Source organism: Macrotis lagotis, chromosome 1, assembly GCF_037893015.1.
Source record: "Macrotis lagotis isolate mMagLag1 chromosome 1, bilby.v1.9.chrom.fasta, whole genome shotgun sequence".
NCBI classification, from domain to species: Eukaryota; Metazoa; Chordata; class Mammalia; order Peramelemorphia; family Peramelidae; genus Macrotis; species Macrotis lagotis.
Genome location: NC_133658.1, coordinates 399053761 through 399078487, shown reverse-complemented (window position 1 = coordinate 399078487; position 24727 = coordinate 399053761). Strand labels below are relative to the sequence as shown.

The 24727-nt window shown below is 40.0% G+C and overlaps 1 protein-coding gene across 1 annotated transcript in view; it reads right to left on the bottom strand.

Moving 5' to 3' along the window:
* The window catches only part of FAT2 (FAT atypical cadherin 2), a 115591-nt gene that overhangs the window by 28002 nt on the left and 62862 nt on the right, over window positions 1–24727 (bottom strand). The window contains exons 9-14 of the mRNA XM_074212577.1: window positions 20243–20453; window positions 12568–16623; window positions 10391–10587; window positions 7770–7923; window positions 3690–3923; window positions 725–1108 (exon numbers count right to left, since the gene is read on the bottom strand). Of these exons, the coding sequence (XP_074068678.1) occupies window positions 725–1108; window positions 3690–3923; window positions 7770–7923; window positions 10391–10587; window positions 12568–16623; window positions 20243–20453 (5236 nt within the window). The remainder of the gene's footprint in view (window positions 1–724; window positions 1109–3689; window positions 3924–7769; window positions 7924–10390; window positions 10588–12567; window positions 16624–20242; window positions 20454–24727) is intronic.

Sequence of the window (24727 nt, the reverse complement as noted above, 5' to 3'; positions counted from 1 at the left end):
CAAGGCAATGGTATTAAGTGGCTTGCCCAAGGCCACACAGCTCGGTAATTATTATTAAGTGTCGGAGATCAAATTTGAACTCAGGTCCTCCTGACTCCAGGGCCGGTGCTATATCCACTGCGCCACCTAGCAGCTCTTTTATTGGCAATCTTAACTGGAACTCTTCTCTCCTTTCCCTTATCCCTCCCTTGGCCATTTCCTTCTTCTCCATTTTTCCTTTTCCCTCTTTCTTTTGCCCCTTCCTTTCCCCCATCCACTTCTCTAACTCCTTTTCTACCTTTCCTTCGACCCTCTCCCTTTCCCTCCTTCTGTTCTCCCTTTTTTCCTCCTCTTTCTCTTTCTCCTTCTCCTCTAAGTGGGTGACAAAGAATCATCAGACCTAGAGAAGATGTATAGATCATCTAAAACTAACCTGCTGATTTTCAGGGGAAGAAAATGAGGAAGCAGGTTGACCAAAGTCCCATACTAAGAGGCAGAGCCCAGACTAGAAATAAAACCTCTTGCTTCCCATTGTCTGTCCCTACCATAAAAAACATTGAGCCCTGTCAAGAGTCAGGAGGACCTGAGTTCAAATTTGACCTAAGACATTTAATACTTAGCTGTGTGACCTTGGGCAACTCACTTAACCCCCATTGCCTTGTCAAAAAAAACTTTACAAAAAATTGAGCCCCCAATGAGTTGGATTTCCAGGTCTCTATAAAGTGTTCCCATCTTATGTTCTCACCTGTGTGGTAGTCCAGTCGAAATTTCTCCTGCTCATTCCCACTGACAATCTGGTAACCTGTCTTCTCAGCACCTTCACGGGTGAGCGGGGCCAAGCGAAGGACTTCAGCCCCCAAGCGAGCATCTTCAGGGACCTGCACACTATGCTCAGTGCTCAAGAACACAGGCAGATAATCAGCCAGGTTTACCACAGAAACTGCGACTGTACCCAGTGTGGACAGTGGGCTTGGGGTCCCTTGATCTGAAGCCCTAACTGTCAATTCCAGGACCTCCTGTTGCCTTGCCCGCAGCGGTTTCTCCAGACGGATCACTCCTGTGGTGGCCTCTATAGAAAAGTGACCATCAGCTGAGCCCACCAGGGAATAGGACACCTGGGCATTGATACCTGTTGGGAAGGAAATGATATTTACAACAAATGCCTAGGCTGGCCCTCAAGGGCCTCTGTGAAAAAAATGCCTTCTGAGGTTTGGGGAATTGAGAAAATTCTTACTAATATAGTGACTATATGAATCAGAGATTCTCAAGAGTTGAAAGTGACCTCAGAGGTCATATGGATCAACTCCCATTTGAACCATAAATTCCCTCTAAAAGTTCCCCAATAAGTGATTGTTGAGCTTCTACATTAAGATTCCCAATGTTGGGGAACTCACTACACCTTGAGACAAAACCTACTTTACTTTTGTGCAGTTAGAAAGGAAATTTTTCCTTATATTGAGCCAAAAAAATCACTCCTCCTAACTTTCACCAGTGGTTCTATTTCTGCTCATAAGGGTTTGAGCAGAATAAGTTTAATCCCTTTCTGATGAAAGCTTTTAAATACCCTCAAGAGTCACACAGGAGGTATGTATCAGAGATAAGATTTTTTTTTTTGGCTTGGATGAACCTGAACCTGGACTTTATTTTTTATTAATATTTTATTTGGTTTTTTCAATTATATATAATAGTAGTCTCTATCATTTTTGTAAGGTTTTTGACAATTTTCCCTACCCTCCCTTCCCTACCCTCCCCCTCCACCACAGATGGCAGTCTGATAATCTTTACATCGTTTCCATGCTATACATTGATTGAAATTGAATGTTTTGAGAGAGAAATCATATCCTTGAGAAAATAAAATATAAGAGATAGAAAAATTATGTAAGTCATAAGACACTTTTTTAAGAAAAAAATGAAGGTAAAAGACTTTGGTCTTTGTTTAAATTCCACAATTCTTTCTCTGGATACAGATGGTATTCTCTATCACAGGTATTCTAAAATTGTCCCTGATTATTGCATTGATAGAGTGAGCAAGTCCATTAAGTTGATCATGACCCCCATGTTGCTGTTAAGGTGTACAGTGTTCTGGTTCTGCTCATCTCACTCAGCATCAATTCATGCAAGTATTTCCAGGCTTCTCTGAAATCCCATCCATCTTAGTTTCTAATAGAACAATAGTGTTCCATAACATGCATATACCACAATTTGTTCAGCCATTCCCCAATTGATGCACATTCACTCAATTTCCAATTCTTTGCCATCACAAACAGGGCTGCTATGAATATTTTTGTACAAGTGATGTTTTTACCCTTTTTCACAATCTCTTCATTACCCAGGTATAATTCCAGATTGCTCTCCAGAAAGGTTGGATGAGTTCACAACTCCACCAAGAATGCATTGGTATCCTAGATTTCCTACATCCTTTCCAACATTGAACATTGTCCTTTCTGGTCATATTGGCCAATCTGAGAGGTGTGAAGTGGTACCTCAGAGATACTTTAATTTGAATTTCTCTAATCAGTAATGATTTAGAGCAATTTTTCATATGACTATGGATAGCTTTGATTTTCTCATCTGTAAATTGCCTTTGCATATCCTTTGACCATTTGTCCATTGGGGAATGGCTTGTTTGTTTTTTTTTAATTGACTCAGTTAAGAGATATGATTTGAACACAAGTTTTCCTGTTTCTTAGACTGTCTTTCTATTTACTTTTCTACACTGTCTTTCTAGTATTGTAATTTTTGTTGTGTTCAACTCTTCAAGATTCCATTTGGAGTTTACTGGGCACTGATAATGGCATGGTCTGTCATTTTTTTCCCTAGCTCATTTTACAGATGCGAAAACTTAGGCAAAACAGGATTAAGTGATTTGTTCAAGATCACACAGCTAGGTAGTGTCTGAGGCCAGATTTGAACTTAGGAAGATGAATTTTCCTGACTCTAGGTCTACCATGCTACCTAGGTGCCCTGGTATAGGCCTTCTGGAGAATAAGAATGTTCTCGCTAAAATGATCTAGGATTCAGCTATGAGAACTATTGCTTTTTCCTTCTGGATAATTTCTTTATACAAACAAGACTCTTCTATTTCCACCACACCCCCAACCAGATGATTCCCATTTCATCTTTTCCTTCCTCCCACAAAGGTCCCTCTATTCCAAGATAATCTGCTGAACATCTCCCATACAAGGTTTACTAATTTCCGTCCTCTTGCCTTTTCACCACCCAAGTCCCCTGTTACAATGCATTTACCCTTCCTCTCTGAAAATCCATTCCCCTGCTCCAAAACCTTGCTCTTATCTCCTCTGGGAAGCTTTCTTAGACTAATCCTAATTACTCCCTCTGGCATTCCTTTACTCTGAAGCCCATAAAGAATACATTCTCAGGTTGTAAAACTGATTGCCAATGGGTAAATTGTTAAGATATGTATGCACCTTTATCTGTTTGTCTCAAATATTCTGTAAACTTCTTGAAGTCAGGAACTTCTATCTTGTTAGCACAGTGCCAAATACCACAACTTTTGACTTTTTTCTCCATCCAGAACCTTAATAATCCAATTAGTTCCACAGTTATCACCACTTCCTTTGGCCAAGAGATAAGCTTGCTACTTATCCATGTTGTATATAAGTTGGCTAAATGTGGGTCTTTGGTTATTCGCAGTGATTGAGACTGATAGTCTGCTCAAAAATGCTCCCCCCAGCCCCATTTAAACTTACCTGCATCTGGATCCCGGGCAAAAACAACAGCTACAGGTGTCTTCACAGTGGTATTGTCAAAGACAGCCACAGAGCAGTGGTTGGGGAAGAATCTTGGAGCATTGTCATTCACATCCTCTACCCAAATGGTCACATCTGCTTGACACGACCGCCCCCCTCCATCTGTGGCCTTGGCCACCAAATGATACACGTCCTTCTCCTCACGGTCCAGAGGCATTAGGGTGGTCAGCTCTCCTAATAGGCAAAATTAGAACTGGTGAACTTCCTCAGTAGTCAATGGGACTTGTGCTACAAACATCTAGGAAAGGAGAGGAAATGATAACTGGTCCTACTGGTCCCTTGTTCAGGTGGGTCATGTACCTTTTCTTTTGGGGAATGGGCCTGGATAGTTTTAAGGAGAGCATTCTCCATCCATTAACCATCTCAAGATTCTGCTGTTAAAAGATTAAAGGTCAACTATCATCATTATTTCACCAATAATTATAATAAAAGTAGTAAAACAGCATAAGTATAGGAGGCATTCAAGTATGAATTATTGCCTGAGTTTTCTCATCCTTAAAAAAAAGAGAAAATATGAATTCAGGACATAGGATGAGATTTTCTTTTGTATATGACCAGTACAAGAATTAGTTTGACTTGACATATATATGTATACACACACACACACACACACAAATTCACACATGCACATGTGTGTGATAAGAGTTTTTATTTCCTTTTCTTAAATTCATTCTAGAAAACAAAGCATAACGTGGCTAGGTGGCGCAGTGGATAGAGCATCACTCTGGAGTCAGGAGTACCTGAGTTCAAATTTGGCCTCAGACACTTAATAATTACTTAGCTTTGTGGCCTTGCAAAAATCCTAAAAAAAAACAAAAAAAGGATAAACATTTAACCTTTTTTTAAAAAAGGAGGTTAAGAGGGAAATAAAATTTTATTATTGAAAAAACAAAATTAAATTTTGAAAAATTAAAAATATAAAAGTTATAAGTTCCAAATGAGGAAATAGCAGCAAAGTAAGGATAACTTTAGTCCATCTAGCAAACCCTTGTCTTTGTTGCAGGTAAGGGAAAAGGGGGAAAAATGGTGGTATAAAATTAAAATTCCTTCAGTACCATTTTCTTCCTGTTCTTATGGCAGAATATTAGAGTTAGTGAGAAGCTGGAGGTCACCTAGTACACAGAATCTGAGATTTGGACCTGGGAAAGACCACAGTAATCACTGAAGTCAATTGCTTCTATTTACAGATGAGGAAACTGAGACCTTGGAACTCAAGTAATTTGTGCAGGGCCACATGGCTAGTAATGGACTGAGGCATGATTTAAACCCAAGTTTCCCTGGCTCCTGGTTCTATTCAATATATTCCTCTCATTTTGCAGATGTGGAAACTGAGCCACAGAAAGATGATCTAGTTTGTTGGAGGTCATAGTTAGTAACTGAGAAAGCCAAGATCAGTGTTCTTTCCACTACTTCACATCTTAAGAATCTGCAGTCATTCCCTATTACTTCCTGATTGTCATAAAATCAAACAATCCTAGAATATCAGAGCCAAAAAGTAGTTTAAAAATTATCTAGTCTAAGATGGCAGCGAGGTGGTACAGTGGATAGAGCACCAGCCCTGAAATTGGGAGGACTTGAGTTCAAATTTGAGCTCAGGCAATTAATAATTGCCCAGCTGTGTGATCTTGGGCAAGTCACTTAACCCTATTTCCTTAAAAAAAAATTGCCTAGTCTAATTTCTTAGTTTTACAAGAGAGGAAACTGAGGCCAAAGAGGGTAAAGACTCATCCCAAAGCATATAGTGACCCATTGATGACACCTATCCATGTCGTACCTGGCCTTCAAGCTCATTTCAAACACTATCTTTTCCATAGAGGCTTCCCTTAAAGTTCCAGCCTGCATTTACCTCTGTCTCCACTGAATCTTGTTTGCCTCAGCTTCCTCATCTGTAAAATGAGTTGGAGAAGGAAATGGCAAACCACTCCAGTGTCTTTGCCAAGAGAACCCCAAATGGAGTCACAAAGAGTCAGATGTTACTGAAACAATTGAACAAAAAAACTACTTATGCCTGCTGAACATAAAATTCAGACCATTCTACATTTAATAATATGTTGCCTTTTACTATCTTGTTTTATTTTTGTCCTTCATTCTTGAAGAAGACCATGACATCTGGGAGGTGATGCCAAGCAAGTGGATTTGAATGAGGGGGGCTGAACTGAATCACCAGCCTCACTTTCTCCTCCAGAGTCATCTGGGTACAGGGGTCAGATATGGATCAGGATAAGTGGAGATGGCCCTGGATGTGAGGCAATTAGGGCTAAGTGACTTGCCCAAAGTCACACAGCTAGGATGTATCAAATGTTTGAGACTGAATTTGAACTCCTGTTCTCCTGACTCCAAGGCCATTTCTTCATCCACTTCCCCACCTAGCTGTGCAACCTAGCTGGAGGAGAAAATCAGACTAGTAGCTTAGCATCCCACCCTCCCACCCACCCCCAATCCAATTCATGTGCTTGTCACTGTCTTGTATTATTAGGCAGCTTGGTGGTACAGTCGATAGAGTGGTAAGCTTGAGATCAGGAAGACTTGAATTAAAATCTGGCCTCAGACACTTACTAGTTCCATTATCCTGGGAAAGTCACTTTACCTCTGTTTATCTCAGTTTCTTCATCTGTAAAAATGAGGATAATAAGAGCACCTACCTCACAGGATTGTTTTGAGAATCAATGAGATATTTTTAAAATATTATTTATTTTAATAATACATAATAATAATAATAATAATAATAAAATATCATTTGAAGTATTTAGTATAATGTCTAGAACATAGTAGCTGCCAAATAAATGCTATTTATCATTACTACTGTTAATCATTAAGACATTTCTCATCTGTCCAATTCGACAGAGTTAATAAGGACACACTACATGGTTTTGCATTGTTTTGGTTGCTAGGCTTAAGCTGAGGGTAAAGAACCAAAGTTTAGATAAGACATGACTTTTGACTTCAAGGATATCATAGAATAAAAGGTAACACATATGTACAATGTGCAGATCTTAAAGTACTATAGAACTGTCAGCTGAAGTTATAAGAATCATTATATCTACATCAATGTGTGGTTTCTGTAATAGCACAAACCATAATAGCCCTACAATAATAAAACCATAGATATAGACAACATTTTTTACAAATAATACGATGAAAAATAGTATATTGCAAATGTATAAGGTAGCAAGGTTGAACAAGGAATAGTTGCTATAACTGAAGTCAACAAGAGTCAAGTTTGAATCCATTTTCAGATACTGATTAACTGTGTGATACTAGGGAAGTCACTCAGTCACTTCCAGTCTCATTTATCCCATCTGTAAAATATAAGTAATTCTATCATCTACTCATAGGGTTGTTGTGAGTATCAAATGACATCAGTTTCTCTGTTTATCTCTCTATTTCTCTCTCCGTTATATATTTATATGTCTATATATAGATATAGATATATACATACATATATATGGAAAATTCCTTGCAAGCTTTAGTGTCAGATAAATGTTAGCTATCCTTTTTACAATTATTAATATAAGAAAGTAAATGAAAAGAAAGGTGATTACTAACTAGGGTGACAATAAACAGGGATGAGGTGCACCCACAAATAAGAGTTAGCATTTGAGTTGAGCTTCAGAAGGTTTTGTAGGATATCAAGAGGCTGGAGAAAAGAGGGAAGGCCAGATATAGGCTTTCTAGAGATAAGGTCTAGTGTAAATAAAGTTATGAAGGTGCGAAAATAAGGGGAGTTTATTGGAAAAAATGTATAGTTTGGTTTGTCAGGGATATAGGTAGTTTATGAGATTAGGTTAGAAATGTAGCATAATGACAGATATGGGGGGCCTTGAACGACAAGCAAAAGACTGAACTTTACTAGTCTATCTCAGGAAACTACTGAACAGAGGAATGAAAATATCTCTAGGCCCAATTACTTGAAGGCAGAGAATCTATCTTATCCTTTTCTTTTGTCCATGCAAAATCTTGAATGGCATGTGTTTGATAAGTATTGGTTCAGATCATTTTCCTCTGACATAGGGATCCCACCTGTATAAGGATCCAGCTTGAATTCATCAGCACCAGGACCATGAAGAGAATATGTGACCTGGGCATTTACACTGGTATCCAGGTCTGTCGCAGAAACTTGCAAAATAAAATGTCCTGGAAGCATGTCTTCTGGAATTTTGCTAGAGTAGAGGATCTGAAATAAAGACAGAAAGAAAAACAAAGAGGAGCAGGAGAAAGAGGAAGAAAATGGAGAGAGAGAGAGAAAAGTGAAGGAAAAAGGAGAGAGAGAAGTAAGAGGGAGATAGTGAAGAAGAAAGAGGAAAGGAAAAAAGAGGATAGAGAAAAGAATTTTTAAAAAGGAGAGTTGAGAAAGAAAGGGATAAAGAAAAGAGAATAAAGGAAGGAAAGAAAAAAGGAGAGGAGATAAAAGGAAGAGGAGTGAGAGAAAAAAAGGAGAGAGATAAAACATGAGAAGAGAGAAGAAAGATAAATCAAAGAGAAGAAAGTGAAAAGAGAAGAGAGAGAGAGAAGAGAATGGAAGGAAACAAGATGATAGAAAAGTTGAAAGAGAAGACAGAAGATGAGAGATGTAGAGAAGCAAGAAGAGGAGAAATAGAGAATAAAGAAGGGGAAAGGAAAGAAATAAGGGAATTAAGAGGGAGATATAAAGACGTTCATTACTGCCCCAACCAACAATGATGAACATACAACAAAATTCTCTGTCCAAGCCTGAGAGAAACACCCTCTAACCTACCCCACAAAAGGCCCTTTGAAAGTTGTGGAGAAGGGAGGGGAATGTAGGCAGTACCTATAAGGTAAAGATGGAGATGATATTGAACTCTACCTCATGGGAGTGGGGACAAAGACATTCCAAAGCAAGCAACATCCTTTCCCCTGGTCTTTCTACCCTGAAATTAATCTCTCCCCCAACTCCATTTTCACTACCTCAGAACTTCAGTTGTTCAAGTCTACAGTTTTCTCTAGGTCTGGTCCTCAGCTGTGCCAATAAGGCAAAGCCAAACACTTGGCTGACTGGCCCTCAGTTCACACACAGTGAACACTAGGAATTGGCACTGCCCAGGGAGATGTGGGTGACATCAGTATGGGATAAGGGCCAAACTTGGGCAGAACCCAATTTTCTCTTGGACATCAGCCCTCTGGCACAAATAGCCTGCCAACCAGGCTTCTCTCCCATCTGGTAGGCATTGGGTGGGCACAAGGTGGACACCACCATTGCCTCTACATGCCCTCTGGTTGGCAACTCCATACTCACATAGGCTAGAGGTACAGGCTGCTCATCATCAACAGCAACTCAATAAATAAATCAACAAGTCCATGGGGCCTCCTTTCCCAAAGGGAAGGTTGGATGTCTTCCCCAGGTTCCATTCCCTTCCACCTAAAAGGTATTGGGCTTGTTTTTTTCCCAGGGATAGAGTAAATGGGTGGCCTTGGAATCCCCCCCAACCTGGAATCACAAAACACCCAATGTTTGGGACAAAGGCATGGGGAGGGAGGAGGAGAGGCACTTAAGGCAAGGCAAAGATGGAAGACTTAAATTTAACATGGTGTTTGAAGGTTCAGACAGAGGAGTAAGTAATTCTATGAGGTGCAACATGAATAAATGGTTTGACCAGTGGAAAGTTGGATAAAGCCTAGGCTAGGACATAAGATTTCCTCCATTCCTCACCTACCCCTACTCCCATCACTCAATATTCTGACCAGTTCCCAGATATGACCCAGACTGAGTCTGGTTGAGGAACAGGGAAGTAGTTTTAGATAGTTTGTATATGGGTAAAGGAAGCAATGTTATATTAACACCTAGTGTGTTTATTAGTTATTTTAAGTGAATTAATAAATATTTTAAATTTTTTTAAATTTCTAATACAGTAAATATCAAGACATAATTCAGATAAAAACTCTTTGAGATCCTCAATAATTATGAAGGATTTAACTAGGGGCAGCTAGGTGGCACAGTGATAGAGCATGGTTCTGAGTTCAAATATAACCTTAGACATTTACTGTATGTGTGATCTTGGGCAAGTCACTTAATACTAATTGCCTCCTCCCCAAAGAATGTAATGGGCCCCAAAAAAGTTAAAATCAATATTTACTGACAATTTCAAAATTTGTTAATTCACTTAAAATAACTAATAAATATATTATGTGTTAAGCAACTTCCCTGTTCCTCAACCAGATTCAATTTGGGCCACACCTAAATTTCTATGTTATTTTATTTGGTCTTTCAGTTTTGCGGCATGTCCTTAACTTTTCCACATTAATTGTTGTCTATCCATGCTTTCCTTTTCTTGCAGTGATTTGCACAATTGAGTTTTTGAACTGGAGAGGACCTAAAATGTTCCTGTATTAAATTTTATCTTTTTAGATATGACTCATTATTTTAGGCTGCCAAGCTCTTTTGGACCAGATTGTGTCATCCAGCATGTTAGCCAACTCTGCCAGTTTCACCTCATTTGCAAATCTAATAATCATGATATATCAGTTTTCATCCAAATCATTGATAAAAATAAAAAATATAATAGAGCTTGACATTCCACTAAAGACCACCCTCTTCTCATTTTTCTTTATTTCTCCATTTCTATCCCTTATTTGCCCTTTCCCCTCCTTTCCCATTTCCTCCTATTCCTTCTAGAGATTCTCACCTGTGTGCACTGAGGACTGTTGTCATTGATGTCTAGGACAAAAACCTCCACAGGTGTGGAGGCCTGGAACTTGCCATCAGATGCTGTCACCTTGAGCAAATACTTAGCAATGTTTTCCCGGTCTAAGGCCTTCTTGGTGGAGATCTTCCACTCATCCCCAATTCGGCTAATGTCAAATTGACCCAGTGGATCTCCCTCTGGAGAGACAAGACAGGACTTAATGAGCCAGACAGCAAAACTTGGAGGGTGGGGAGGGTAAAAGAGAGGGAGAAAGCAAGCTTATTTTATGAAGGTGGTCAATTGCCCATTGCCACTTTTAGCATTGTGTCAAACTACCCAAACTTCTACTATTAAGAGTTTCAATTACATGGATATGAAAGTCTTCCAGCTTTGAAGAGTTTCTGTTCAATGAAAAGAATATTAATAGGAGTCAAATTGATCAACTACACCTACAAAGCTTATTATGTGACTGAGCAAATAGACTTTCTCATCTTTAAAATAAGGAGGTTTGGGGCAGCTAGGTGGTGCAGTGGATAGAGCACCGGCCCTGGAGTCAGGAGTACCTGAGTTCAAATCCAGCCTCAGACACTTAATAATTACCTAGTTGTGTGGCCTTGGGCAAGCCACTCAACCCCATTGCCTTGCAAAAAGAAAAAAAACCTAAAAAATAAAAATAAAAAAATAAAATAAGGAGGTTGAACTAGATAGTCTCTGAAGTCTCTTCCTGTTTTAGATCTATGTGTCCTGGGAATTTTCTCTCAGTTACCATATAGACATCCTGTCAAATTATAAAAAGGTGACAAGGATATCAGTCAGGTTAATTTTCATCAGTTTTTATATTGTATCTGGCTACTATTATGAATGAATTCCTGCTAATTGGAGGTCTCAAGAGGTCAAGTTCCCAACCAGAGTCCTTCTCTCCCTCTAAAGACAGGCATCTCTGCCCTATCCTGTGACTACTCTCTGACATGGATTTGAAGTGTGGAAATTCCAAGTTAGATAGAGGGCTGTGCCATATCAAGAAGATGGAGGTGGGAGGAAAGCTGATCTGAGGTTTTCTGAGCACTGAATGTGCCCTTTCCTTCAAAGCTTAAATAATGGTGGGAAGAAGTAGGAGAAGAATATTGAGAACATCTTCAGATCATATTTGGTAATCAAACCCAATGCTGGGAGGATATCTCCACTGTTGGGGAGCTTGGGGTTCTATGTGGAAAGAAGCATGTCCTCAATGGAACATTAAAATGGTGGAGATAGGAAAGGGAAAGTATTTGAACTTGGGTAACTTGGTATAGTGGGATAGAAAATGCCATGATCTTCCAATTTGAGTTAGAAGCACTTATTCACTGTATGACCTTAGGCAAATCACTTCCCCTTTCTGGATCTGTTTCTTTATATCAAGAGTGGGGATAATAATTTTCCTTTTGGCTTATGTATTGTAAGGACAAATGAGACCATGAATTTAAAAAAGCTCTACAAATCATGCAACGTAAGATTCTACCATTAAATAGTCATGCTTTTAAATCTTAAAGTTTTTCTGTCATATTAATTATCTACTAGGTGACTGATATTTGTCCTTCATTCTCAAAGAAGACCATAACATCAGGGAGGAGATACCATGACAAGAACATAAATTGAATTTGAGTGAGTGGCTTCTGTGGTAAGTGACCAACTTCTTTTCTCCTCCAGAGTCATCTTAGGTCCAGTAGCCAGATATGGATCATCAAAAAAGGTCCCAGATATGAGACAATCAGGGTTAAGTAACTTGCTCAAGATCACACAACTAATAGGTGTCAAGGGTCTGAGACTGGATTTGAACTCAAATCTTCCTGACTCCAGGACTGGTGCTCTAAGGGATACTGAAGAAAATGTAGTTTTTGTCCTCATGGAGTTTATATTCCAACTAAGACTTGTTATGAGAAGATTCTGGTTATGAAACAGCACTCTAAGTTTTAGACAGAAAGGTCTTTCAGAATCCAGAAATAAGGACTTAAATAGGTTAGGGGGAAGAGATCATTATCCTTTTTACAGGGAAGAAACTGAGGCTTAGAGTCTTGCCTTCCAAGGCCCCATTATGAAGTAGCAGCAATAGTGGAACTAGAACCCAGGTCATTTGACTTCTAAGCTATGGCTATTTCCACAACACTGCTCTATATCAAATCCAACCTGGATGATCTTACCTGTGATGTAACAGGTGACCTGCCTGTTCTGCTCTGAAATATCTGCATCCAAGGTCTTTAGAGTGACCACATGTTCTCCAGGATCACCATTTTCAACCACTGACCCTCGGTAGATCTCAGAAGCAAACTGAGGGGCATTGTCATTCTCATCTGTGATGGTGACTTCCACCAAGGCTTGTGAAGACAGTTGAATGGTCCGGCCATGATCTGAAGCCACCACATTAAACCTATAGGTTTCTTGCACTTCACAATCCAATTCCCGGAGTGTGGTAATCCAACCATTCTCACTGTTGATGGCAAAGGATTCAGCAGCAGCATTTCCCTGTTCAAGAGCCAGGCTATATGTTACCTCACCATTAACACCTGTGTCCTGGTCATTGGCAGTAACTTGTATGACTGTGGTTCCCACTGGCATATTCTCTGTGAGGAAGGCCTTGTATGGATCAGCTTCAAAGATAGGCTTATTATCATTGACATCTTTCACTTGGATATTGACAGATGCCAAAGTGATTAAGCCAGTCTCCTTGTGGGAACAATTAGCCATCACATCAATCTGGTACCATTTTGTTGTCTCATAATCAATAGGCTTCCTCACCTTCAGAGCTCCTGTTTCCTGGTCCAGGGAGAAGACACCATCTTTATTACTTTCAGGGGTTGTACCTTTCACCAGACTATAGATGATAGGATCTTCAGCAACTGCTTTAACTAACCCAACCTCAGACCCCTCAGGAAGATCTTCAGTTACTGAGAATGTATATGAAGGTTCAGAAAATTTGGGCAAAGTTACTTCATTAGGAACTACTTGAAGTCTTACTGGGATAAGAGAGTCCCAGTGAGGAGGTCCACCATCTTGGGCTTTGATTTTAAAGTTAAACGCCTGATTTTCCAACCCAATCAGACTCTCTTTGACTTTCACTAAACCAGTGGCTGAATTGACCTCAATGACTTCCTCAGCCAAGTCCTCCATTGAGTCCACTGAATAGGTGACATCTGCATTAGCACCTTCATCTGCATCATATGCCAGCACCTGAATGACTGGGGAGCCCTTGCTGACATTGGACTGGATAGACACAGTATAATCAGAGGCCTTGAACTGTGGTGGGTTATCATTTTCATCTGTGAGGATGGTCTTCACAGAGCAGAAAGCCACTCTACCCCCACCGTCCCGGGCCATAACCTTAATGGGCATGAGTTTTTCTGTTGGGTTTTCTCGATCTAGTTTTTGAAGTGTTGTTATCTGACCCCTGGAGTTGATAGAGAACTTTTCGCTAGCCAATTTATTGATGATGGTGTAATCTATGGTGCCAAAAGGTCCATCATCTGGATCAACAGCCAATAACTCGATCACCTTAGTTCCTATCTCAGCATTTTCTGCTAATTCAACCTCATAGATGTTCTGCCGAAACTCTGGGCTATATTTGTTGGCATTCGTGGTATTGATGTACACTGGTACAGCAGTCCTAAAGACCCCATCTGAAGCAGCCACTCTTAGGCGGTAAGTAGGATCTAAGTGCTTCCTACAGAAGTTAAACATGGAAATAATTCCAGATGTGCGATTGATGATAAAGTGCCGGTCTTCATTGCCTGAAAGAATCAAGTACTCTAATCGAGTGGTGTCCCCACTATCAGGGTCCAGAGCCTGAACTTTAATCACCAGATGTCCACAGGTTGCCAGCTCACTTACATTGGCTTCATATTGAGGTTGTCTGAAAGCAGGTGGGTTGTCATTGACATCTGATACATTGACAATGACGAGGGTTTCTGCACTGAGTGGGGGTACCCCATTATCCACAGCTCTTACCTTCACCTGGAACTGTTTCTGGGTTTCATAATCCAGCTCTTGAGCTGTGGACATCTCCCCTGTGTTTTCATCAATTTGGAAGAATGAGGAATCCTCAGAGTCATCCTTCATGATCCAGTAAGAGACATCCTTGTTCTGACCAGAGTCTCGGTCAGAAGCCAATAGTTGGATCACAGGGGTCTGAGCAGGCAAGCCCTCTGACACCAAAGCAGTATAAACTAATTGGGAGAAAACAGGAGGGTTATCATTAATGTCTTCTACCTGGACTTCTACTGTGGCTTCAGAGAAGGACCCCAGAGCTGTATCAGTGGCCCTGACAGTAAATACATGCTTGGTCTGAGTTTCATAATCCAATGGACCTGTCACAGTCAGTACACCAGTCTTGAAGTCAGCAGTAAACAGCGTCAATGACTCTTCTTCCATGATGTTATAGATTAGCCGTAGACCCTCTGGGCTCCGAGCTTGGGTGTGAAGGATGGGAGTATAAAGTGCAATATTCTCAGGTACTTGGACTTTGTAATGTAGACTCTGGAACAATGGATTGGATTTATTCCTCACAGAGACAAGCACTTTTTCCTCAGTCTTTAGGGATGGGTTACCTCCATCCTGAGCAATGACTCTCAGGGTATATTTATTTAAGGCTCGATAATCAAAAGGTTTCTTGAGTGAAATGTCTCCAAGATAAGGATCAATCCAGAAATACACGTAATCCTCTGCAAATGCATATGTGATGGCTGCATTGACTCCCATATCCAGGTCTGTGGCAGACACTTGGAAAAGGACATCTCCTGGTTCTGTACCATCTTGAATAGCTGTATAATAAGGTAAATGCTTGAACTCAGGGGGATTGTCATTGACATCTTCAATAAAGACCCTAACAACAGCTTGAGCTACCCTTGGGGGGTATCGATCATCCTTCACTTTCACAGCTACTTCATAAGCATCCTGCTGCTCACGGTCAAATGCCACACCCCTAGTTTGAAGCACACCCACTGAATGGATCATTTGGAACATGTCTGTTCCATTCAAGACAGAGTAAGAGAGGGTATCATTCAGCTGACTGCCCTGAACACCCAGAATGATCAAAGCCTGTGTATCCCAAGAATTTTCTTTTATAGTTACTGTGTAGACATCATGGTCAAATTTTAATGTGGTAATAGGAGCTTCAGTCAGATTAATTTTCACCACAGAGGTATCATAGTGTAAGCCATCAAAAGCCTTCACAGTGAGGTCACAAGAATGACTTAAAAGGGCCACATCCACCACAGAGATGAGACCGGTAACTGGGTGGATGGAGACAGCATTATTGACATTTCCAGCAATGATGCTATAAGTCACCTCTGAGTCAGCATCAGTGGCCTGCACTTGGAGCATCTCCATCCCTGGATGGATTGGCAATAAAACAGTCACCTCATACATATCCTTTGAAAATACCGGAGGAGAATCATTCACATCTTTAACATAGATTGTGACCCTGGTGGGCTTGGAAGCAAATAAGATAGGGTTTCCTTGGTCATGGACATGGATGCTGAAGCTGAAAGAGGGGATATGCTCATAATCCATCTCCATCACAGTAGTGAGGGTTCCCATGCTGGGATCGATTTTGAAAAACTTCAAGGCTTCCCGCTCTAAAATCTCATAGACCAATAAGGCATTGGTGTCTGTGTCAGCATCAGTTGCATGAACTACAAGAGGGTGGTTGTATTCACCCAGAATCATGCTATGGATTGGAGCAGCTTCACTGATATACCCAACAAAAGAAGAATTTATGAAAACTGGAGCATTGTCATTCTCATCAATTATGTACACAAGCACCATGATGTCAGCAAAGGCTCCCGCCATGTTGCTGCCACGGATTTTCAGCTGGTAAGAGGAGACCTTTTCATGGTCCAGATTCTTTTGCGTAGAAATGAGGCCAGAATAAGAGTTTATTGAAAATACACCATCTTTGTTTCCCTCTCTCATTTCATAGGTGACTTCTGAAGTACTCACGGCTGAGACTAAGAGGAGAGGAGAACCAATGGCGACCAATTCAGGAATCTCTGCAAAATACTCAGCCATGGAGAAGACAGGAGCACTGTGGTCAGAAGGATGGATGTGGATTGTCACTGTGGCCATGTCATGCAGTGGGGGGGACCCTTGGTCTTCAGCCCTCACTGTTAACATATATTGTTCCTGCAGCATTAGGTCAAGTTTTTGAGCTACTGTGATAATTCCCAGGTGGGAATCAATGTTGAAGAAACTCTCACTTTTCCCTGAAATAAAAGAAAAGACCACATGAAATTTCTTGTGTTTTCAAAAGGCAACCTTAACTTCTTTCTATAAAGGATACCATAAGCAAATTGGACCACTAAAGCATCCCCAGAACCAATCAATTTTCTGAGTCTTTCCCAGGTCTATGTCACAAGACTCTCCCCCCCTTCCCTCTCCCCCCGCCCATGCCTTTGATAAAACAAAAACAAAAACTGTTCTAAATTGTGGTTTATAAATGTGATGGAGTTCTATTGTTCTGTAACAAACCATGAATGGGCAGACTTCAGAAAAGTCTGGAAAGACTTCCATGAACTGATACTGAGTGAAGTGAGTTAAACCAGAAGAACATTAACAGTACACATTAACAGCAAAATTGCATGATAAAAAAAAAAAACTATAGACTTAGCTCTCCTAAGCAGTACAATGAGCAAAGACAATTATAAATAACTTGTGAGGGAAAATATCATCCACATGCAGAAAAACAATGTAGACCAAAGCATACTATTTTCTATTTTAAAAACTTATTTTATGCCTTATGTTTTTCCCCTCTCATTTTTTCCCTTTTGTTCTGATTCTCTTTCACAACATGACTAATATGGAAATATGTTTAATATAGTTATATATGTATAACCTACATCAGATTACTTGCTGTCAGAGGGAAGAAGGAGGGAAGAGAGAGAGAGAGAAAAATGTGAAACTCAAAACTTTTTTTGTTTAATTTCTGCCTTTTTTAAATTTTTATTATTCCAATTACATGCAAAAATCATTTTCAACATTCATCCTTCTCCCCTGCAACATTCATATTTTTGTAAGCTTTTGAGTTCCACATTTTTCTACCACCTTCCCTTCCCCCTTCTCCATGGACTGAAGCAATCTGATATAGGTTGTACATGTACCATCGTGTTTAACATTTTTCCATATTAGGCATGTTGTAAAAGACGAATTAGAGAGGGGAGGAGGGAAGATCATGAGAAAGAAAGAAACAACCTAAAATAAGTTTTTAAAAATTAACATAGAATGCTTGCTCTGCCTTAAGAGTCCATAGTTTTTTATCTGAAAGTGAATGGTGTTTTCCCTAACAGGTCTCAGGATTGCCTGTGATCACTGAACTGCTGAGAGTTGAGTTGGTTATAGTTGATCATCTCACAAAGTTGCTGTTAATGTGTGCAGTATTCTCCTGGTTCTGCTCACTTCACTCAGCATCAGGAACTCAAATCTTTCCAAAAAATGAAAGTTGAAAACAATCTTTTCATGTAGTCAGAAAAATGCATAAATTTATTCTTTAAAAAATCAAACCTGTTCCCCATTCCTAGAATGCCTCCTTCCCTCTTCCTATCATCTCTGTCTGGGGACAATTAATCTTTTTTTCAGGGTCCCACAAAAAGAGATTTTTCTTCAGGATGCCTTCTACACTACTTGCATGCATTTGTTGCTTTCTAATTTGCATAACATTCCTCTGTGAATACTCCTCTCTACCTATAGGACTGGGACCCTAAGATCACTAAATACCTCATCCATTCAAATCAATATAGTATAATTCAATTTGGCTTACATTTGTTATTATGTTCTGAACACTGTGACACTAGAGTCAGGAAGTGTTGAGTTCAAATATGGTCTTAGGTACTTACTAGCCGAGGGACCCTGGGCAAGTCACTTAATCTCTATTTACCTTAGTTTCTTCATCTCTAAAATAGAGATAATAACAGCACTTACCTCCCAAGGTTGAGGATCAAATGAAATATTTTTAAAGTATTTTAGTACAAAATCTGATAGGTAGAAGGTGCTTCCCACCACCCTTCCCTATGCTTAATGTTAAGAGAAAATACAAAACTTTGTAGAGAGACACATCACAAACCTAAATAACCATCATGCCCACACAGGCCTCTCATTTTCAGGGAAGGACATGATAAGGGTGTCAGGAAGGTAAAAAAAGCAAAGAAGTATGAAGTCCAAGGAGAAAAAGTTGCTAAAGGATGAGGAAATGTCCAACAGAAGAAAAGTAAGTAGGTAGATATTTTGAGTATGAGCAGCAATATGAGCAGCAACATGAGCAGGGAAGGACTAGAGCATGTCTGAAGAGGGCAGGGTGAATGCAGAAAAGAAATATGAAGTCACACTGGAAACTTCAAGGAATGCCAAACTGTGGAGGGCCTTGAATGTCACCATAAGGAACCTAATTTTTATTTCTAGCACCTCCAGGGCCTGGGAGATTTACCTGCATGGAGATAGTATTAATAATAATAAGTTTTGAATATGTAATTAATATTGAAAAACCAAGACCATAATGAATCTTTGCAGCAAAGATAGGAAATCACAACAATGTAGGTATTTCAAAAGGAAGGGATTAAGTTTTTATACAGCAGCAGGCAATGTGCTTTAGAAATATTATCTCATTTAATACAACAAACCTGAGAGGTAGGTGCTACTGTTGTTCTCACTTTACATTTAGAGAAATTGAGGCAAATAGAGGTTAAGTGACTTTGACCCAGAGCACTTGGTGTCTGGGAAGTATCTGTAGACAGATTTGAACCCAGATCTTCCTGATTCTAGGCCCAGGGCTCTAGCCATTGCATCACTGTGCTACCTTGATGGTGTCTATTTTTGGAAGAGTTCCCATGCAAGGATAAGAATGTGTATATGTGCATCCATGTTTCTTACATTTCAAATTCTTCAAAAATCTGTGCTTTTGTAACTCTGTCAGTCTAGAATTTTCCTTCCATCAACTTATTTTGACTGATTTCTCAGCCAGCTGATATGGTGTATGTCAACAGACCCATACTCATAGCCACCAAACCTTGTGTTCTACTGGAATAGCCTTCAAGAGCTCAGGATTGCCTGCATGCTACATTGTGGTAGTGGAAGAGGACTTTATTATTATTATTTTTTGCAAGGCAAACAGGGTTAAGTGGCTTACCCAAGGCCACACAGCTAGGTAATTATTAAGTGTCTGAGACCGGATTTGAACCCAGGTACTCCTGACTCCAAGGCCGGTGCTTTATCCACTATGCCACCTAACTGCCTCAAGGACTTTATTATTTAAGTAAACCTGTGCCTACCTTAATACTTCAAGGATTTGTGATTTTATTAATGTTGGAGTATTTATTCATCTATTTTTGTTGTTTTTGGAGGGGGGGTTACAAGGGAGTGGGGTTAGGTGACTTCCCTAAATTCACACAAGGTAATTATTATGTGTCTGAGGCTGGATTTAAATCTGGGTCCTCTTGACTCTGGAGTCAATGCTCCATCCATTGTGTCACCTAGCTGCCTCTAGTTCAACTCTTTTTTTTTTAAGGTTTTTGCAAGGCAAATGGGGTTAAGTGGCTTGCCCAGGGCCACACAGCTAGGTAATTATTAAGTGTCTGAGACCGGATTTGAACCCAGGTACTCCTGACTCCAGGGCCAGTTTGCCATAGTTCAACTCTTTATGGATACCAAAGACTGCCCTGGTATTGTAATTTACTATTGACTCAGAATTTTTTGACTTGTTCAATTCTGGTTCTACTATGTGTAGGCTCCTTTTGCTTGTCCTATACTTACTCTCAGATCTAAGATTCTGAAGTAAGCACTTGGCTGACTGTCCAGTAATCCATCAACTCTTAAATCTCCCATTAGGTTGCTCACCTGCCTGGAGAGAATACAGAACTTGGCCATTAAATCCTCGGTCGACATCCAGGGCTCTGACTTGCAGCAGTTCTGAGCCCAGGGCGGCTGTGTTAGAAGTAGTTGTCTCATAGTGGAGCTGGGTGAAGTTAGGTGGATGGAGGTTACTATCTTCTATCTGGATAATCACCCATACAAAATTCCTCTTGATAGGTATTTCCTGATCTCGAACCTATAAGACCAAAGAAGGATTAGATTAATAGCAGGTAGCAAGATGAAGATTTGTTTCTACTGGGCCACAAGGAAGGGAAGGAGCAAAATTTAAAAGATTTTCCCGTTGAAAAGGTATAAACAACTGAAAATATATATTGAGAGAGAGAGAGAAAGAGAGAGAGAGAGAGAGAGAGAGAGAGAGAGAGAGAGAGAGAGAGAGAGAGATCAAAAGATAGAAACTTCTTGCAAGAACTTGTGATTCAAACTATCTTAAGGAGTTCTTGAGGTAGAAGTGAACAAATCTTAAAGAGACTCTAAGTCAGAAAGTACATAGTGAATTAGAGCTATTACAACTTGGTGAAAACTTGGATTAAATTAAGTAATGATTAATAACAGAGAAAGGTTAGTGACAAAAGCCCTTATTTGTAATGTAGGCTTTTTCTTATTCCTTTAAAACTTACTCTAATCATTGCTCTACATTACTCTGCTTGTATAATTTCTCTGCTTATAAACCTTCAGTGGCTCTTCACTGACTTTTTCCTAATGTTCAAGGCCTCTTGAATATTTTGCTCACCTTCATGTACTCTATGTCCAGTCAAACTGTAGTATTTACTATCCCTGTTGTTGTTATTGTTCAATAGTTTTAGCTGTGTCCAATTCTTCATGACCCTTTTTAAGGTTATCTTGACAAAGATACTTTGGAGTAGTTTGTCATTTCCTTTTCCAACTCATTCTACAAATTAGGAAACTGAGGCAAACAGGGTTAAGTACAAATAAGGAAACTAAAACAAACAGGGTTTAAGTGACTTCTGTGTCACACATTCTGTTTTGTTTTTTTGTTTTGTTTTGTTTTGTTTTTTAGATTTTTGCAAAGCAAATGGAGTTAAGTGGCTTGCCCAAGGCCACACAGCTAGGTAATTATTAAGTGTCTGAGACCAGATTTGAACCCAGGTACTCCTGACTCCAAAGCTGGTGCTTTATTCACTACACCACCTAGCCACCCCATGTGTCATGTATTCTGTCAGTGTCTGAGATCCAATTTAAATTCAGGCCCAAAGATTTGGCCACATTTATCATTCCTTTTCATATTGCCTTATTCTATTTCTGTGCCTTTCTTCATGCTGTCTTCTATACCTAGGGAGAGGAGGAGGGTAAGGAGAATCTCCTCTCCCTGTCTTAATTTCTAAATTCTATGTCTAATATTTAATTGTCTTATTATTCTAACTCTGACATTGTGTGTTTCTGCATTAAAAAAGAAAAGACTAGATCAGAACTATTTGTATTGTCTTTGAAATATAGTAAGAGGCATTCTCACTTTGGTTAAAAGAAAGGTGTTGCTTTCCTCATCCAACACAGCTTGATACTGTATATATACATATATATATATATATATATATATATATATATATATATGTATATATACACATACATATATACACATATAATGAATTCTTTGAGGGAGAAGTTAGCAGTGTCTGTTTTCCATAACATAGTGGGTGGAGTACTGGCCTTGGAATCAGGAAGATGGGAGTTCAAATCCAGCCTCTGACACTTACTAGTTGTATGACCTTGGGCAAGTCACTTAACCTTGATTGACCAGCATCCAGGGCTATCTCCAGTCATTCTGATTCGTACCTGGCTACTGGACCCAGATAACTCTGGAGGAGAAAGTGCAGCTGGTGACTTAGGACAGCACCCCCTCACCCAAATCCAAATCATGTGCTTGTCATGGCATCACCTTCCTGATGTCATGGTCTTCTTCAAAAATGAAGGACAAAACATTATTATGAGGATCTATAAGTTGACTCACAATTTTCATTTTTGTCATTTCTTTCTATCATAGAAATTTTTTTTAAAAAATATTTCAAACTGGAAGAGACTTTACAGATCATTTGTTTCCATCTCCTAAATTTACAGCTGAGAAAAACTGAAACCCAAGGTTGGATGTTGGTAGCGAGGGTAGGCAAGAATGATAATATGCCCATGATTCAAGCTCAGGTTTTTGACTTGAACTTCAAGGTTTAGAAGGTATAGGTTGAGGGTTGTGACAGATTTGGGCCCCATTTGGCATAGGTTGAATGTCTTTGATGTTGGAAGTTCTTGTTGTTGTTCATTTATGTCCACTCTTTATAACTCCATTTGGGATTTTCTTACCAAGGAGATTGGAGCAGTTTGCCATTTCCTTCTCCAGCTCATTTTACAGATGAGGAAATTAAGGCAAAACAGGATTAAATGACTTGCCCAGGGTCATACTGCTAGTAAGTGTCTGAGGCCAATTGTACCTTATCCAGGCCCAGCACTCTATCCATTGTACCACCTAATTGCTTGATACTAGAGGAGACCCAACTACATAAATGATCAGTCATAACTGGAAGACATCACTAAAAATTTAAGATACAGACAGTGTTGCCTAAACAATCTGGTTCCCAGGGGGTAAAAATGCTAAAACTATTGAACCTTTCATAAGAAACAAGCATATCAGAAAGAATGTGGTCAAAGGCAATCATCGTTTGGCATACTAGAGTATTAGGCATCTATTTTTAATCATCATAGCCTATGTACAGAAGCAAAGTTCTATAATGCTGAGGTTGAATTTGGGATCATTTCCAGATAAGAAATGATGATATATAGACTAGCTCCTATGGTAGGGGATATCTTAAAGTCAGTTTCCATTGGAAATACTGGGAGGGGGGTGGAGCCAAGATGGCAAGAGCAGATCGTGTCTTGGGTGCTCTCTCATGAAACTTCTAAACTAAGGACTCTAACTAAATTTTCGAGAGACAGAACCCACAGAGGCACCCAGTGAAGCATTCTCCTACTCAAGGTAACCTGGAAAAGAGCAGAAAGGCTCTGCTCCCCAGGGTTGGAGGGGTGGCCTGCCAGAGTGAAAGAACTTCAGCCTCCCAGAGGCAGCCCCAGGGCACTGGGAGCAGGGGCTCACAGCAGCAGGGGGGTCCTGACCTATGCCCGGGGGAACACCAGGCACAAATTGGGGGAACAATGGGGGGACCTCTGCCAGAGCAAGCACAGTGAGCAGCGTGGCCAAGGCAGTCCAGATCCAGGAAACAGAAGCAGGCAGAGCTGGTAAGCAGGAGTCCCCAGGGCATGAGCCCATTGAACCTAGGGAAGGGAGTGAAGAGAGACTGCCAAGCTCTGTCCTCTATCCCTGGAACAGGACTCTGGGGATCTGACCACATTCAGATCCTGATAGCAGTCTATGCCCCCCCATAGACCAGCAGAGCCCCCCCCCACCTCAGCCCCTGGCAGAGGGGGGCGCATATGGTCATTCATAGACCAGGAAGGAGGACAGAACCTCTCACACTGAGACCCTTGTGGGAGTGTCCCAAAAGCTCATGAAGCACCCCCAAAACAGGCTAAGGCTGGGAAAATGAGCAAGCAGAGAAACAAGAGGAACACCATTGAGAAATATTTTGCCTGTGAGCCCAAGAAGGATCAAAACATTCAGTCTGAAGATGAGGAAGCACAAGCTCCTGCATCTAAAAACTCCAAGAAAAACAGGAATTGGGCTCAGGCTATGACAGAGCTCAAAAAAAGACTTTGAAAATCAAATGAGGGAGAAGAAAAACTGGGAAAAGAAATGAGAGAGATGCAGGAAAAACATGAAAATGGAGTCAGCAGCCTAATCAAGGAAATCCAAAAAAATGCTGAAGAAAATAGCATGCTAAAAGCCAGCTTAGGTCAAATGGATAAAACAGTTCAAAAAGTTATTGAGGAGAATGCTTTAAAAAGCAAAATTGGCCAGATGGAAAAAGAGGTAAGAAAGCTCTCTGAGGAAGACAAATCCTTCAGACAAAGAATAGAATTCAGGGAGACTGATGAATTTACTAGAAATCAGGAATCAATATTTCCAAACCAAAAGAATGAAAAATTAGAAGAAAATGTGAAACATCTCATTGAAAAAACAACTGATATGGAAAACAGATTTAGGAAAGATAATTTAAAAATTATTGGAATACCTGAAAGTCATGATCAGGAAAAGAGCCTTGACATCATTTTCAAAGAATTACTACAGGAAAATTGATTGCCCTGATATCCTAGAAGCAGAGGGCAAAATAGAAATGGAGAGAATCCACAGATCCCCCTGAGAAAGAGATCCCAAAAAACCAACCCCCAGGAATATTATAGCCAAATTCCAGAACTCCAAAGTCAAAGAGAAAATATTACAAGCAGCCAGAAGGACACAGTTCAAATATCGTGGAGCTGCAATCAGGATTTCACAGGACTTAGCAGCAACTACATTAAAAGCTCGTAGGGCTTGGAATATAATATACC